At 45.1% G+C, this 15409-nt stretch overlaps 1 protein-coding gene across 1 annotated transcript in view; it reads left to right on the top strand.

Moving 5' to 3' along the window:
* The first annotated feature begins 304 nt into the window (after nucleotides 1–304).
* Nucleotides 305–15409, top strand: part of ITIH2 (inter-alpha-trypsin inhibitor heavy chain 2) — a 32397-nt gene continuing 17292 nt past the window's right edge. Inside the window, exons 1-9 of the mRNA XM_055543513.1 lie at nucleotides 305–1041; nucleotides 3364–3438; nucleotides 5288–5320; nucleotides 7704–7873; nucleotides 9897–10001; nucleotides 10879–11041; nucleotides 12388–12495; nucleotides 13131–13259; nucleotides 13565–13681. Of these exons, the coding sequence (XP_055399488.1) occupies nucleotides 955–1041; nucleotides 3364–3438; nucleotides 5288–5320; nucleotides 7704–7873; nucleotides 9897–10001; nucleotides 10879–11041; nucleotides 12388–12495; nucleotides 13131–13259; nucleotides 13565–13681 (987 nt within the window). The 5' untranslated portion in view covers nucleotides 305–954. The remainder of the gene's footprint in view (nucleotides 1042–3363; nucleotides 3439–5287; nucleotides 5321–7703; nucleotides 7874–9896; nucleotides 10002–10878; nucleotides 11042–12387; nucleotides 12496–13130; nucleotides 13260–13564; nucleotides 13682–15409) is intronic.

The following is a 15409-nucleotide window of genomic DNA, read 5'->3' on the forward strand; positions in this document are numbered from 1 at the left end:
AGTCCCCACTTGCTGACTGTGAGATGGGGAATCAATTACCAAATCTTCTTTTCCTCCATTGTGAATGGAGATAAATGAAGTACACACCTGATATGGCTCTTTTATAGTTGAAAAGTAAAGGGCTAAAGTTAATGCAAGTAAAAGAGACTGATACCACAGAGAACTTCATGAATCCTAGTTATCATTGTTACTAGGATTCCTGACCATGAGCAGGAAGGGATTCCAGGCTGGGCTGTCCCTGGTTCTGGGACTAGGGGGAGCTGATTTTCCACCGACCTGAGTGAGGCTGACGGGAAGCAGTGGGAACAGACTCTGTTCTCTTCATCAAAGATGTTCCCGAAGCTTCCTCGCTGCAGGGCGTGCCTCCCACACTGCTTCTCACCCAGTTCTTTCATGAAATAGGTTCTCGGTAATCAAAGGGAGAGGGAGAAAAGCATTGCTCATGAGTGCTTTGCTCAGAAACTCTGGGGTTTCTTCTCCTCCTTTCCCTAAATTCCTCCTGCTTTCACTTAAGGCTTTTGTTTCCAGAAACTTTCTAACTTTAGGTTTTTCCCATCTGACTCAATTTCTCGGGAAAGTTCCTCACCTGGTCTTTCAAAGAGGATGACACTGACCTTTAGATCTCTTTGATTTTAAGATGAACAGAAATCAGCAGAAAGGGGAAAAAAAAAATACTGCACATCCATCTGACCCTGACATACTCTCACAGCCCAGGGACTACCTCTGGCTTGGCTGTTTGAATAACCTCTGGGCATCTGATCCACCCCCAGAGCTTAAGTTTGAACTCCAGAACAAATATTTATCCTGTTTGGAGCAAAGTTTGAGAGCTCTCTTCTCTTTTCTTCTTTTTAAAGCCCAACTGTACTGCTCTGCTGTGCCTCTCTGATCGTGGTTCAGGGGACACTGGGCTCCCTCCCAGACCCCGTGCCTGAGAGCTGGGCAGAGACACCCAGCATGATGAAGGGGCTCGCGTGCTTTTTCCTCTGCTTCTTCCTTTCTGAATCGAGAGGCTTTGAAATCCCCACCAATGGAATTTCAGAAGTAAGTACTTCCAGAAGACTCCTTGCTGTAGGCTCCCTGTGTTAGTTTGGTAAATAGATTGTCGCTCAGTTGTGTCTTGACTCTTTGCGACCCCATGGACCGTGGCCCACCAGCCTCCTCTGTCCATGGGATTCTCCAGGACAGAATCCTGGAGTGGATAGCCATTCCCTTCTCCAGGGGATTTTCCTGACCCAGGGAATGAACCTGGGTCTCCTGCATTGCAGGTGAATTCTTTACCATCTGAGCCACCAGCAAAGCCTATTACCTGTTGCTGTTCAAGGACTGTATCCTGTGAGGGTTAGAAATTTATGATAAAGTTCATCTGAGTAGAAGTGTTCGCTGTTGAAATTACTCAAATGTGTATTTACCCTTTAAAGCATTAATGGGCTTTTCATGAGAATTGAGTTCATGGGCTGGCCCCATAGTGTAGCATTTATGGAGTACAGCTGCCTCTCCTTATCTCAGAAACTGGGGATATTAACTGATCTGATCCAAAGGATGGTTATAAGGTTTAAGTGACATTTGTAAACTACCCAGCACAGTGCGAACCTGAGCAAGAACTTGATAATTATTAGCTCTCATAACTATTATTATGAAATACCATTATTACTCTTTTACGTAAGAGTATAAGAAAAGCCATTTTCAAAGCACTGTGGTTGAGGGACTTCCCTGAATCACTGGAAAAGACCCTGATGCTGGGAAAGATTGAAGGCAAAAGGAGAAAGGGGCAGCAGAGGATGAGATGGTTGGATGGCACGACTGACTCAATGGACATCAATTTGAGCGAACTCCAGGAGATAGTAAAAGACAGGGAAGCCTGGTGTGCTGCAGTCCATGCAGTTGCAAAGAGTCGGACATGACTTGGTGACTGAACAACAACAAACAGCTGATGATCCAGTGGCTAAGATCCGAGCTCCCGATGCATGGGCCCTGGGTTCAATCCCTGGTCAGGGAACTAGATCTTCCATGCCACAGCTAAGAACCAGAACAGCCAAAAAATTAAAAAGGACTGTTGTTTGTCACACCTAAGTGAACAGTGATTTCCAAGTTAAGGGCATTTAATATTCCTGTTAAAGGGGAAGATGGATGAGGCAGCGGGCAGAGTATAGGAATTATTCCCAAGGAGCTCAAGGTCTTCCCTTCAGACCCTTGATCATCCTCAGCATGATGAAAGTCTTGGACTGAAAGTCATATAAGAGCTATTCTGATACTAGAAAAGCCACATGTATTCTGGGAATATCCTGGAAGATGCAGCAGCTTATGATACTTACAGGGTGGATTATGTATACAAATGCCAAAGAACAAGATGGCATATTTGCAAGAAAAAAAAAATCACTCTGTCTGCCTAGAAATTATCATATTTTCCAACACTTTAGAAACCACCAGAGTGTGTTGGAAGCCTCATTGATGGAGCCAGGAATTGGAGGCAAGATTTCCAAAGGTGCTTGTGCTTTTTCAGTCACTTACTGGTATTCCTTTCATATTGACATTTCTAACATCTTATTAGACATTTCTGATGCTGCTAAGATCGACGCAACTCTTCCCCCAGGTACCTCCTTGTCATCTTCAGGCAAAGTGAAAAATGAATTCCTGCATCCACCAAGTTTGGAGATATTAACTCCTAGTTACTCACCTCCGAGATATAACCAGCAAACAAATAGATTAAAGAAATCATTGTAACAGACAGAGAAAACAACTTTTGGTTACCAAAGGGAAAAGGGGAGAGGGATAAATTAGGGGTTGGGGATTAACAGATACACACTCCTATGTATAAAATACACACAAGGACCTACTGTATAGCATAAGAACTATATTCAATACATTGTAATATTCAACCTATAATCAGAGAAGGCAATGGCAACTCACTCCAGTACTCTTGCCTGGAAAATCCCATGGATGGAGGAGCCTGGTAGGCTGCAGTCCATGGGGTTGCAAAGAGTCCGACACAGCTGAGCGACTTCAGTTTTACTTTTCACTTTCCTGCATTGGAGAAGGAAATGGCAACCCTCTCCAGTGTTCTTGCCTGGAGAATCCCAGGGACGGGGGAGCCAGGCGGGCTGCCGTCTCTGGGGTCGCACAGAGTCGGACACGACTGAAGTGACTTAGCAGCAGCAGCAGCATATATAACTGAATCACTTTGTTGCACACCTGAAATGTTGTAAATCAGCTATTGATTTTTTTTTAAAAGACATTATATGAAAAAAAAAATGAGATTGCACAGAAATATAGAAAACAAGACAAAATAATATATTAAATACTTTTTGCCTGTCACCAGCTGCCTTTTTTTCATTGATGGAAATAAACATCCTGATTTGTTTTAAGTTCGCAGACTATGGAGACCATGCGGAGTTGGCTCCAGGCAAATTCCAGTTTGTGCCAGAGAATCGGAGGTATCAGGTACAGTAAACCTCAGTTCCGAAAGGGAAAATAAATGCAAGAGATCATGAATGAAAAAATAAGAAAAAGACTGAGATGCTTTTTGCTACATTTTCTCAAGAGCTTGTTTTTCTTAGCAGCAAAGAGTCCAGTAGTATTATACTCGGGAGAAACACATTTCCGCTGAAATGAAGGGAAACCTCCACATGACTGTCCATCTCTGAATGCAGTGGTCATGTTGTTTGCTTAAACAATACGTGGCTACATGTTCAAAGCTTAAGATTATGGGATGGTTTTACTGTCATATATGGAAGAATTTCCTCCTAGGAGGACATATTTTGTGGCTTCCTTGTGGGGCCACACATGCTCCCCCACTGGTCACGGTCACTACCATTTTGGGGAGCCGCTCAGAGAGCACAGGCAACCTAGCCACGCTGGAGGCCGTCTCCAGTTGTTAAGATCTCACCTTCCAGTACAGGGCGTGTGGCTTAATCCCTGGTCCAGGAGCTAAGACCCCACATGCCTTGCGGCCAAAAAATCAAAACGTAATACAGAAGAATATTATAACAAATTCAATAAAGACTTTAAAAGTGATCCACATCAAAAAGATTTAAGAGGAAAAAAAAAGAAACCTCATAGGTAAATCCTCATGTCAGGGTCTTCATCTAAAAGACAAAACTTAAAGAGCTGTTGAGAATTGCATTCAAAGATCTGAAAAAGACCCATGGACATAGAAAACAAACTCATAGTTACCAAAGAGAAAAGGGGGAAAGGGATAAGTTAGGAGGTTGGGAGTAACAGATACACACTACTGTATATAAGATAGATAACCAGGAATTCCCTGGCTGTCTACTGGTTAGCACTCTGTTCTTCCACTGCAGGGGGCACAGGTTCAATCCCTTGTTGGGGAACTAAGATCCTGGAAGCCGGGCAGCATGGCCAAAAAAGAAAATAGATAACCAACAAGGACTTATATAGCATAGAGAAATATACTCAGTGTTTTGTAATAACCTATGAGGGAAAATAATCTGACAAAAAATAGATATGTAGTAATAACTGAATCACTTTGCTGTACATCTGAAACTAACACAACATTGTAAATCAACCTTGCTTCAATTAAAAAAAGCCTAAAAGAAGGCAACTGTTGGCCTTACTATGTCATATAACACCCCCAAAAATTTCAGCTCACCCCAAAGCAGGCAAGCTAAGCTCTACTAACCCACATCTGAATTATTACTTTAAAATCCATCTGACATTAGATGCTCACCCATCGCTCTAAAGCCAGCCCGCTTTCCATGCCACAGGACAGTCATTCATGCGGATAAATCTCTAGCATGGCAGTTAGAATACAGGATTTTCCATCTGCCAGTTACCATGTTTAACTCAGGGGCTACGCCAAGGAGAAGATGCGTGTGTTACAGCTCCCATGTTGCTGCATCTAATGGAAGAGACAGACATGCCTTCCCACTGTCTGGGTTTGAAGGAATTTTGCTGCTATGAAAACACTCAGGCAAACAGATGTTTTTATTTGAATTAATGAGGTGGTTTTTACAGGATAAAGGTGATCTGTGCTACTCAGCATGAGCTCAGTTGAATATTTTCATTTAAAAACATTGGTTTTAACATTGTATCAGAGAATGATGGGCATGCCACCAAAAGACAGCCGAGACGCTGAGACACTTACTCAGGGAAGCACCCCAGGGGAAACTAGCATTCAAGAATATTTGATAGTTATGTCTCGGCTCCAGTGAATGAATCAGAGCTCAGTATGGAAGGAGAAAATGTTTCTTGACAGATAAAACAGTTTTTGCCCTCAAAGTAGTAAGCAACACGCTTCTGAAGAATGATTTTATCCAACTTCCTTCCACAGAGAAGTATTTCTGGAGGATCTGGAGAAAGGACGGTAAGTGTACTTTGATTTTGTTAAAAATTGATGTCTGAATGACTTTTCTGTTACCTATTATTGAGAAATCAATACGGCTGCCTTCTTTGTCTTCAGCACCAAGAGTGTTTACCTGACTTTCGAAATACCTGTTTGCCCAAATCTGTTTGGAAGTGTGTTTAAAATTCAGCATGAGAGGGTGGAGTGTGTAAGCAACCAGGAGAGATGTCCCCAGGAGCTGAAAATGTTCCTTTTCTTTACTTTGGCAAGTTTTGCCAACAACACAGGTTTTTGGGTGTTTTTTTTTTTTTTTTTTGGAATAAAAACTATATATTGATTGCAACATAATGGTTTTGATTTAAAATAGGACACCTAACAGCTTTCGTGAGTGTGGAAAAGGCACTCTTAAACACGAAATCAGAGAAGGCAATGGAACCCCACTCCAGTACTCTTGCCTGGAAAATCCCATGGACGGAGGAGCCTGGTGGGCTGCACTCCATGGGGTCGCTGGGAGTCGGACACGACTGAGCGACTTCACTTTGACTTTTCACTTTCCTGCATTGGAGAAGGAAATGGCAACCCACTCCAGTGTTCTTGCCTGGAGAATCCAAGGGACGAGGAAGCCTGGTGGGCTGCCGTCTATGGGGTCGCACAGAGTCAGACACGACTGAAGTGACTTAGCAGCAAACACGAAATGGCCCGATTCCCTGAGCCGTTTGATGTACCGAAAGTCCCCTACATACAAACAAGCCCCATTCCAAGAGTGAGTTTGTACGTCCAGCAAAGTTAACCTAAGTACACAACCAACACAACCAGCTGTATGTAGCTGCACTGTAATAGGTTTAGAATACTTTTCATACAAATAATACATAAAAAAAAAACTGACACAAAAAATAATGTTTTTAATCAGACGGTACAGTACCTTGAGAAGTACAGTGGTCCAGTACAACAGCTGGCATGCAGGGACTGGCATGGGGTGAACAGGACAGAGGCGTTACTGATGGAGGAGGGAGAGGAGGTGGGAGACGGTAGGGCTGAAGGGTCGTCAGCAACAGGAGACGGAGGGCAAGCTGCGGTTTCACTCATGCCTGATGTTGATGGCACACGTTCCGGTTCCTTGCTGGAACCAGATGCTCGTTCGCATCTTTGAAAATTTGCAGCTGCACCTCAAAGGTCTGTATGTATGTAGGGGCTTACTGTAGTTCCTCCTGTGGCAGGAAGACATCAAAAGGAAAGTTGTTTCCTTGGCTTCATGGTCTGAATGGACAGCAGCTGTGAGAAGCTCTGGGTTAAGGGGGAGGAAGGACAAACAGCTTAGCCTGGGTTTTATCTTTGCTTGAGGTGAGCTGGATGTTCACAAGTTGAAAGATTTAATCTTGGATGCGAAGTTTGGGGAAAATGATACCTAGTATTGAAATAAGTAAAACGCTTTGGAAAAAAAAAAAAAGCAGAAACCAGTGGGTCCCATCACTGCCACGATCCTAGCAGTTTAGAGGCACCTCCTAAAAGATGTGTGTTTTCAGTGCTTTGTCTTTGAGCATATGGATACTGGAACAGCCTTAAATCAATAGAGAAGGGTTGGGAACCAGGTCCACAGTGCTGGGCCAATCACCGCGTCAAAATGCCCTCTGCGAGATGTTCTGTTCTTCACTCATATCCATCAGCATTCTTGTGCGTGCTCAGTTGCTCAGTTGTGTCCAACTCTTTGTGACCCCATGGACTGTAGCCTGTCAGGCTCCTCTGTTCACAGGATTCTCCAGGCAAGAATACTGGAGTGGGTAGCCATTCTCTTCTCCAGGAGATCTTCCCGACCCAGATTGAACCTGGGTCTCCCACATTGCAGGCAGGTTCTTTACCGTCTGAGCCACCAGGGAAGCCTAGCTCTCCTGTTCAAACTATATCTCATAGCTTGTTTTGATTTGGGAAACAACAGGAAGACTGGGAAAAGGTGAAATTGCAATAGATGAGGTTCAAAAAGGTAGGTAGCAGTGTGGGGCTTTGGGGACCACCTGTGTGTTCCACCCCACTGTACCCCAGGAAGTGGCTGGGTCCCCTTTCTACACTGCACACCCGCATCCTTTCCTGCCCTCTGGCCCTGTATTCAGAGTTATTTCCTGCACTTTCATAATCCAATCTTGCTTCCCCACAACTATTTCCTCCTCATATTCCAACTTTCAGAATCATTGTTAATAGACTCACAGCGCTGGAGAGGCATCTCAAGATTTCTTAAAACAAGAGTGAGTTTCTGCCTGCAGGATATCCCAAGAATTTAGGAGAATGCTTAGTAAAAGCTGAGTTATATACTTAGTGATGCCTTAGAATCTTCTGTACTGTTATCATCAAATATGCAGTGAAGTTCTGTCATTTTTCTCCAAGTACAGTTGACTTTTCTTGCCGATTTCAGGAAGATGTTGATCAAGTGACTGTTCATAGTTATAAAGTCCAGTCTACTATTACTTCTCGAGTGGCCAACACTGTTATCCAGACCAAAGTGGTGAACCACTCTCCACAGCCTCAAAATGTCGTGTTTGACGTGCAGATCCCCAAAGGAGCCTTCATCTCCAACTTCTCCATGTGAGTAACTCCCACTCAGAACCGGAAACTGGATATGCTCTGCTCCCAGGATCAAACCCCTCTCAGAGTGGACCTTTAGTGCCTCAACTCTTCATGGCTCTATACCCAGCATCTTTGTGTTGTTTAATTGCTAAGTTTTATCTGACTCTCTGCTACCCTCTGGACTGTAACCCACCAGGCTTCTTTGTCCATGGGATTTCCCAGGCAAGAATACTGGAGCAGGTCTGCCATTTCCTCCTCCAGGGGATCTTCCTTAACTAAGGACTGAACCCGAGTCTCCTGCATTGGCAGGCGAATTCTTTACCACGTAAATCACCAGGGAAGCCCAGAGTGGACCCTGCTGGTCAGCAATTCCAGGGGTTCCCGCTTTTAGAGTTGTGGACCCACTGGACATGGAGTCATCTTGCTGCTGCTAAGTCACTTCAGTCGTGTCCAACTCTGTGCGACCCCAGAGACGGCAGCCCACCAGGCTCCCCCGTCCCTGGGATTCTCCAGGCAAGAACACTGGAGTGGGTTGCCATTTCCTTCTCCAATGCATGAAAGTGAAAAGTGAGAGTGAAGTCGCTCAGTCGTGTCCGACTCCCAGCGACCCCATGGACTGCAGCCTACCAGGCTCCTCCATCCATGGGATTTTCCAGGCAAGAGTACTGGAGTGGGATGCCATTGCCTTCTCCGGAGTCATCTTGGGGTGGGACCAAATAATTTGCTTCTGTTCAGAGTAACAGAATTTGCAAAGGATTTGCTTTTCTTTTCTAATGAGTGAAAACATCCTTAAGCCTGTCTCTATGACAGTAATCTCCCACTTCCTTAGGGAGAGGCCATATGTTCTATTTTGCTTCAAAAATTCTAATCGGATGGCTCTGACTAATCATTGCTGGGACAGATTAGGTGAAAGCAAGTGAAGAGTAAGGTAGGTAGGGACAGAGATAACAAGAGAGGACAGAGTTCCCCGGGGAGATGTTAGGAAGAGAAACACACACTTGGCAGGGATCGATCAGTGCTTTTCTCCATCTTTCTTTGCTCTTTTCCACCCTCGAAGGATCCTAAATACATGGAAGAATGACCCTATAAACCACATGGCAGCCAGATAGCTAGTGGTTTATCAATCACAGCCGTAGGCACATTTGTCATTTCAAAGGAATGCACAGGAGAACAACCCTTAATCCAAAGGGTAAACCTGGAAAATGAAGAAACATTTTTTAAAATTTTGCCTTGGAGGATAGTTGACCTACAATGCTGGGTTAGTTTCAGGTGTACAGCAAAATGATCCAGTTACACAACTATATATGTCCATCCTGTTGCAGATCCTTTTCCCATATAGGTTATTACAGAATATTGAGTAAAGTTCCCTGTGCTATACAGTAGGTTATTGTTACTTATTTTATATATAGTGGTGTGTGTGTGTTAATCCCAAACTCCTAATTTATCACTTCCCCTTCACATTTCCCCTTTGGTAACCATATGTTTGTTTTCAAAGTTTGTTTCTGTTTTGTAAATAAGTTCATTTGTATCAATTTTTGGGGGGGATTCCACTTATAAGTAATATTATGTGATGTTTGTCTTTCTCTGTCTGATTAATTTCACTTAGTTTGATAATTTCTGAGCCCATCCATATTGCTGCAAATGGCATTATATCATTCTTTTTTATGGCTAAGTAGTATTCCAGTGTGTATATGTACCACATCTTCTTTATCCATTCCTCTGTTGGTGGACACTTAGGTTGCTTCCATGTCTTGGCTGTTGTAAATAGTGCTGCCGTGAACGCTGGGGAAGAAGCATCTTAAACACAAGTAACAATATGGGAGAGAAAGCTTCTGGTACAGGAGCCTACCTCATCTATCTTAAATCACACTACCAGATAAAGAAACTCCTTTTATGAAACCTGCAAATGTCTCTCTACTTGAAGGTTCCTTCCAGGTGCAAAATGATAAATAATTCATTAAGTCCACCCGGTTGGGTTGTTAGCTTGTTTGTTCATTGTGCTTCTATTCAGACCAACTGTGGCCCTTCTGTCATTTTTTAGGACTGTGGATGGCACAACTTATACTAGTTCTATTAAGGAGAAAACTGTGGGCCGAGCTCTCTACGCACAGGCGAGAGCGAAAGGCAAGACGGCAGGACTGGTGAGGTAAGGGCAGGGTCCCCATCCATTGCTGCCTGTGCTCAAGCCTATTCCCTCCATGGCAAGCCAGCCCCCAGGAAGGCAAAGAAGCTTGTCCTTCTCTGCTAGGTTGCTTCTTCGTGGTACTTCCCTGATCCCACACAATCCAACTACCCACAATCTCACCTTGCTTGTTTACCATTTAAATTTTCTAAAAATTGCTGACTGTTTTTCCTAAGGCTCAAATCACCCTCATTTGACAACCCTGCTGTTTTCTCTTTAAAACCATAAACACTTCAAGATGAGTGATCACATTGGACTTGGTGCGTACGGGAGTAAATAAGGCATTAGTGCTGGAAATACATATTCAATTTGAAATAATAGATGTCTTCTTTATGAAGACTTTTAAAAATGCAAAGAATCCCTAGAATGAGTCTTACCAGCAGTAGGGGAAAGGTGTGCTGTCCTTTGGATCATCTAAACTGGGATTGAGTTTTGACCCTACAACTGACTCGCATGTGATCTCAAGTGGGTTACTTACCCTTTATGAACCTCATTTGTCATCACTTGCTAAATGAAGGTCTTGGTGTCCATCTTTTAGAGCGGCTATAATAGCAATGATATATGTCAAGTTCCTGGCAGGTAACAGGGGATCACTAACCAGTAGCTCTTTGCAGATGACTCTCAGATCTGTAAGAAGCTCTGCAAGAAAAAGATCAGGTAGGAGAGGGGAGAGGAATTCCAGGCTACTGGAAGGAAATTGATCTAGAAGTTGCTGTTATCTCTCCTGGACCTACCATTCGTTCTCCTAAGCAGTGAGCAGGTGGCTAGCCCAGGGCAGCCTGGACGCCCTCTGCGTCGATTCTACATGTGATGACTTACGTGGGCGGGCTCGCATCTTTAGGAGCAGAGCTCTCGATATGGAGGACTTCAAAACCGAAGTGAGCATCGCCCCTGGAGCAAAGGTGCAGTTTGAACTTCATTATCAGGAAGTGAAGTGGAGGAAGCTGGGGTCCTACGAGCACAGACTCCACCTGAAGCCAGGACGACTGGCCAAGCACCTGGAGGTGAGCTCTCCCCTCTAGAGCTGGATCCCCATCTGTGCTTTCTGTTCATCTTCTCTTCATGGTGTTCCACACCGCTTGACACTGCAGGACAGGGTGGTGTATGGAAATTGACTCTGGGTTTGGAGTAAGGAAGTGCCGCTTCCTTACACATTTCAAGGCTAGCTCATCTTACTTGCTGTGTCAATTTCCTGTGGCTGCTATAGCAAATGATTGCACACAGGGGGCTTATGACAACAGAGATGTCTTCTTACACAGTTCTCGGGGCACGGACTGAAGTCAAGGTATTGGCAGGGCTCTTGAGGAGGGTCTGTCCCACTGCTTCTGTGTTCTGGAAGCGGCTGGCATTCCTTGACTTGTGGCCTCGTGGCCCATCATTCTGACCTATGCCTCCCTGATCACATCACCTCCTCCTCTGAGTGTCTTAAATCTCCCTCTGCTCTTGTAAGAGCATTTGTCATTGGATTTCAGGCCCACCGGGTTGATCAGGATGATCAGGATCCTTTACTGTATCCACAAAGATCCTTTTTCCAAATCAGGTAGCAGTTTCAGCTTCCAAAGATTTAATGTAGACATGCCTTTGGTGGGGGGTGGGGGTGGGGGACGATTCAACCCTCTGACCTTCCAACTAATGCTGATCCTCAATTTTCTCATCTGTGAAGAGTCCCATCTTAGATTCCTTGGTTCCAAGTGCGATGAGAGGTCAGCGAAGGTTGAGTTCATTGTCTTTGTCTGTTCCACGTTCCCCCCGTTGCACCCCAAGTCTCATCACCTGGAGAGCAGTGCCTGTGCAGGGCAACTTGAACTCACTTCTGCTGTAGGCTTCACCTCTCGCCTTGAGCACTGAGCTTCTCTTTTCTTGGCTCTAAACTTGTTAACATCATGTGAACGTCTGTGTAAGAGGCAGAGGAGGGCTGGCTGGAAGACACCCAGGGAAGAACACAATTCACCTGGTCTCTGTTGGACACAGACGAGGGTGAAGCAGACAGGTTGTAAACTGTCTGTAGACAAAGAAGATTCAAGGGGATGAGTGGATCATGTATAATTTTCTTATAAATAAGAATGGAATGGCATGGCATGGAGTAGAAGGAGAATTAAATTCCAGAGAAACGAAGCAATAGAAAGGGAGCACTGAGTTGCCCATAGGGTCTTTCAGCCTCCCTGGTGAGCTGCATCATATCACACAGGATTTAAAGAACTTGCAGAAGGGATGGTGGAGCCATGATAGGTCATCTTTGGGAGATCCTAGAGAGGAAAAGAGCGGCAGAGGACTTAGAATTGATAATCGTACTTCTTGCTCAAAGTCTTGAAAGGTGTTTTAATGCTTTAAGTAACTTTCCCACTTCTAGGTAGATGTGTGGATTATTGAACCTCAAGGACTAAGATCTCTTCATGTTCTGGACACATTTGATGGGCATTTTGATGGCGTTCCCGTTGTATCTAAAGGACCCCAGAAGGTACCACAAGCCGTGATGTGACAGTCTGAGTGGCCACTGGTTCGCGGGTTTTCCTCTCCCTCTCTGCTCTAGGGGATGGAAGAGTTGTCAGGTGCTGAGCTCAGGGAACGTAGGAACTGTGATCCCTGAGCAGAGTCTAGGGCCTCCCACAGGACATACAGAACGAAACCAATTGTTTCATTGCATTGTGACCCGTGTCTGTCCATTTTGAAACCCATTTCCCCCAAGTCATCCGCTGGACTGGTAGCTAAAAGACAGTCTTCACATAATATATAGAAAATTTTCCTTAATCACTGCGAGAGCTACTCAGCTTAATTCTCTCTGCCTTAATGGCCAATACTAACCACCTCTGGAGGGGTCAAAGTCCTCAAGAACCTTTTGCCAACTCTTTCTAGAGGTGGTGGCCATTTCTTCCATGGGGTGGGGGTGAGGGGGAGGGAGGAATTCTTCGAATCTCTTATAAGGGACTGAAGCCTGGCCAACAGCGCTGAAGGCTGCTAGATGCCCCTCTGGTAGGACCATTGATGCTGCTTGGGTGCAGAGTGGCCCTGGGCCTTCCCCTGTGTGCATGAGAAGGTGTTCCCCCAGACAGGGAGGGGGCAGAGACCGGGCTCTGACACCACTGCTCTTTCCAGGCACACGTTGCCTTCAAGCCCACGGTGGCACAACAGAGAAAATGCCTCAACTGCTCAGAGACGATGGTCGACGGCGAGCTGGTGGTGATGTATGATGTGAACAGAGAGGAGAAGGTTGGGGAACTTCAGGTGGGTGCAAATAACTCTCAGGGGCCAGCCCTGCCTGAGCCAAAGATCTGTTTCTTGTTGAATAAACCCCCAGGGAAATGCCCTGGGAGGTAAACTGCGGAGAGGCTGGGTCCTTTCAGAAAAGGACGGAGTGGGCGCAGGAAGAAGGGAGAGATGGACGTAGCCAAGCCTCTGTTCCCTTCTTTACGACCATCATGCCTCCTGCTCCCCGTGGTCTCCTCTCCCCTCCCAGTCCCCAGACCCTCATCCTCCTACATGCCAAACACTGGTAATGGTTTGGCTCACAAGTATGTCCTGTTTTTCAGGTATTTAATGGATATTTTGTCCACTTCTTTGCTCCTGAGAACATGGACCCAATTCCCAAAAACATCCTGTTTGTCATCGACGTTAGTGGCTCAATGTGGGGAATTAAAATGAAACAGGTGAGTAGCCCTGGGTTGCAGTGGGACCCAGGACTCCACGCCTTCTCTGATCCTCTCGTGATGGTGCAGTTGTTCGAGGCCCCTTCCCGCTAGAGCTAGTCTTAGTTCAGGCTGCTCACAAAGGAACAGAGGCTGGGTGACTTCTGAACAGGAGAAATTTATCTCAAAACTTGACTTTTTGAAAAATTTCGCCTCCATATAACCTCACTCTGCTCAGGCTTCTGCTTCATATTCCTTTGGTTCTCCTGCATGACATTTTAGACTAATATCTTGCCATTGTGCATGAATAACTTTAAAAACGTTTAATGCACAGTTTTTCTAATTATGTTGTAATTCCTTGAGGGTGATCATTCCATCTCATGTCTTCCAGTTTGGAGTTCTTCACAGGCTCCTTCAGTGTTAATGGATTAGGTACAGTTGTGAACAAGGACATTCCTAGTGCACCCATTCAACTAGTGTGAACCAACCAGTGAATCTCTGTTCATTCAACAATCACTTATGACCACCCAAGTGTTCACTACTGTTCTAGGATCCTAGAGACGGAAAAGCATTGGCCCTGCCTACCTATATCACCAGGTTCTCAGCAGTGGCACTTGTGACATTTGGGGCTGATGAATCCGTGTCGTGGGGACCACACTGTACGTTGTAGGATGTTTAGCAACATCTATTCACTAGATGCCATGGAACTCATCCTCCTGGTCATGACAATCAAAGATGTCTACAGAGGGCTTCCCTGGTGGTCCAGTGGCTAAGAATGGCTAAGAATCGCCCTTGCAGTGCAGGAGACATGGGTTCGATCCCTGATCTGGGAAGATCGCAGGTGCCGTGAGGCAACTAAGCCTGCGAACTGCAACTAGAGAAAGCCTGCGCACAGCAGCAAAGGCACAGCATGGCTGAAAATAAATAAATAAAATTCAAAGTAAAAAAAAGAATGAGAAAGAAGGTGGTCTTCTCCCCCTCCACACTTACAAAAGTGTCTTCAGACATTGTGAAATGTCCCCTGGGGAGAAAATTATCCTCATTTGAGAACCACTGCCCTAATACAGTTTATTTGTTCTTTCCTTTCCTCATTTAACAAGTATTTATTAAGCACCTGTCTTGTGTCAGGCACTTAGTTCATCACTGAAGTCTGAGACGACTGTTACACACCCATGGACATGACACATAAAGCAGGCTATTGGCTCTCCAAGTCTGGTGTCAGAAGGTATTGAGTGAGACATGCACTTAGGAGCCACCAGAGTGTAGAAGGTACTCATAACAATGAGACCAGGCGAGAACACCGAGGAGGAAGTATAGATAAGAGAAGAAAACAGACAGCGAACCTTACACTATCCCAGTAACTAGAATAATGTGGGGAGAAGAGGAGGAATCAGCAAAGACGACTACACCAGCAACTCTCCTTGTGGCCCAGGGGCTAAGACTCCGTGTTCCCAGTGCAGGTGGCTGGGGTTCGATCCCTGGTCAGGGAACTATATCCTGCACACTGCAACTAAAGATCCCACATGCTGCAATGAAGACCTAAGGTCCCATGTGCTGCAACTAATACTCAGTGCAGCCGAAATAAATACATACATTTAAAAAGAAAAGAAAAGAAAAAGCAGCCAATGAGAGGAGGAGAAAACCCAGAGCGGCCGAGGCTCTGGAAGATGAGGAAGTTGTATGAGGATAGCGATGTGACCGGTTGGTCCAAATGCTGCTCAGATTGGGTCTGATGAGATGAGAAGAGTC

This window comes from Bubalus kerabau, chromosome 13 (genome assembly GCF_029407905.1).
Source record: "Bubalus kerabau isolate K-KA32 ecotype Philippines breed swamp buffalo chromosome 13, PCC_UOA_SB_1v2, whole genome shotgun sequence".
Taxonomy (NCBI): Eukaryota; Metazoa; Chordata; class Mammalia; order Artiodactyla; family Bovidae; genus Bubalus; species Bubalus kerabau.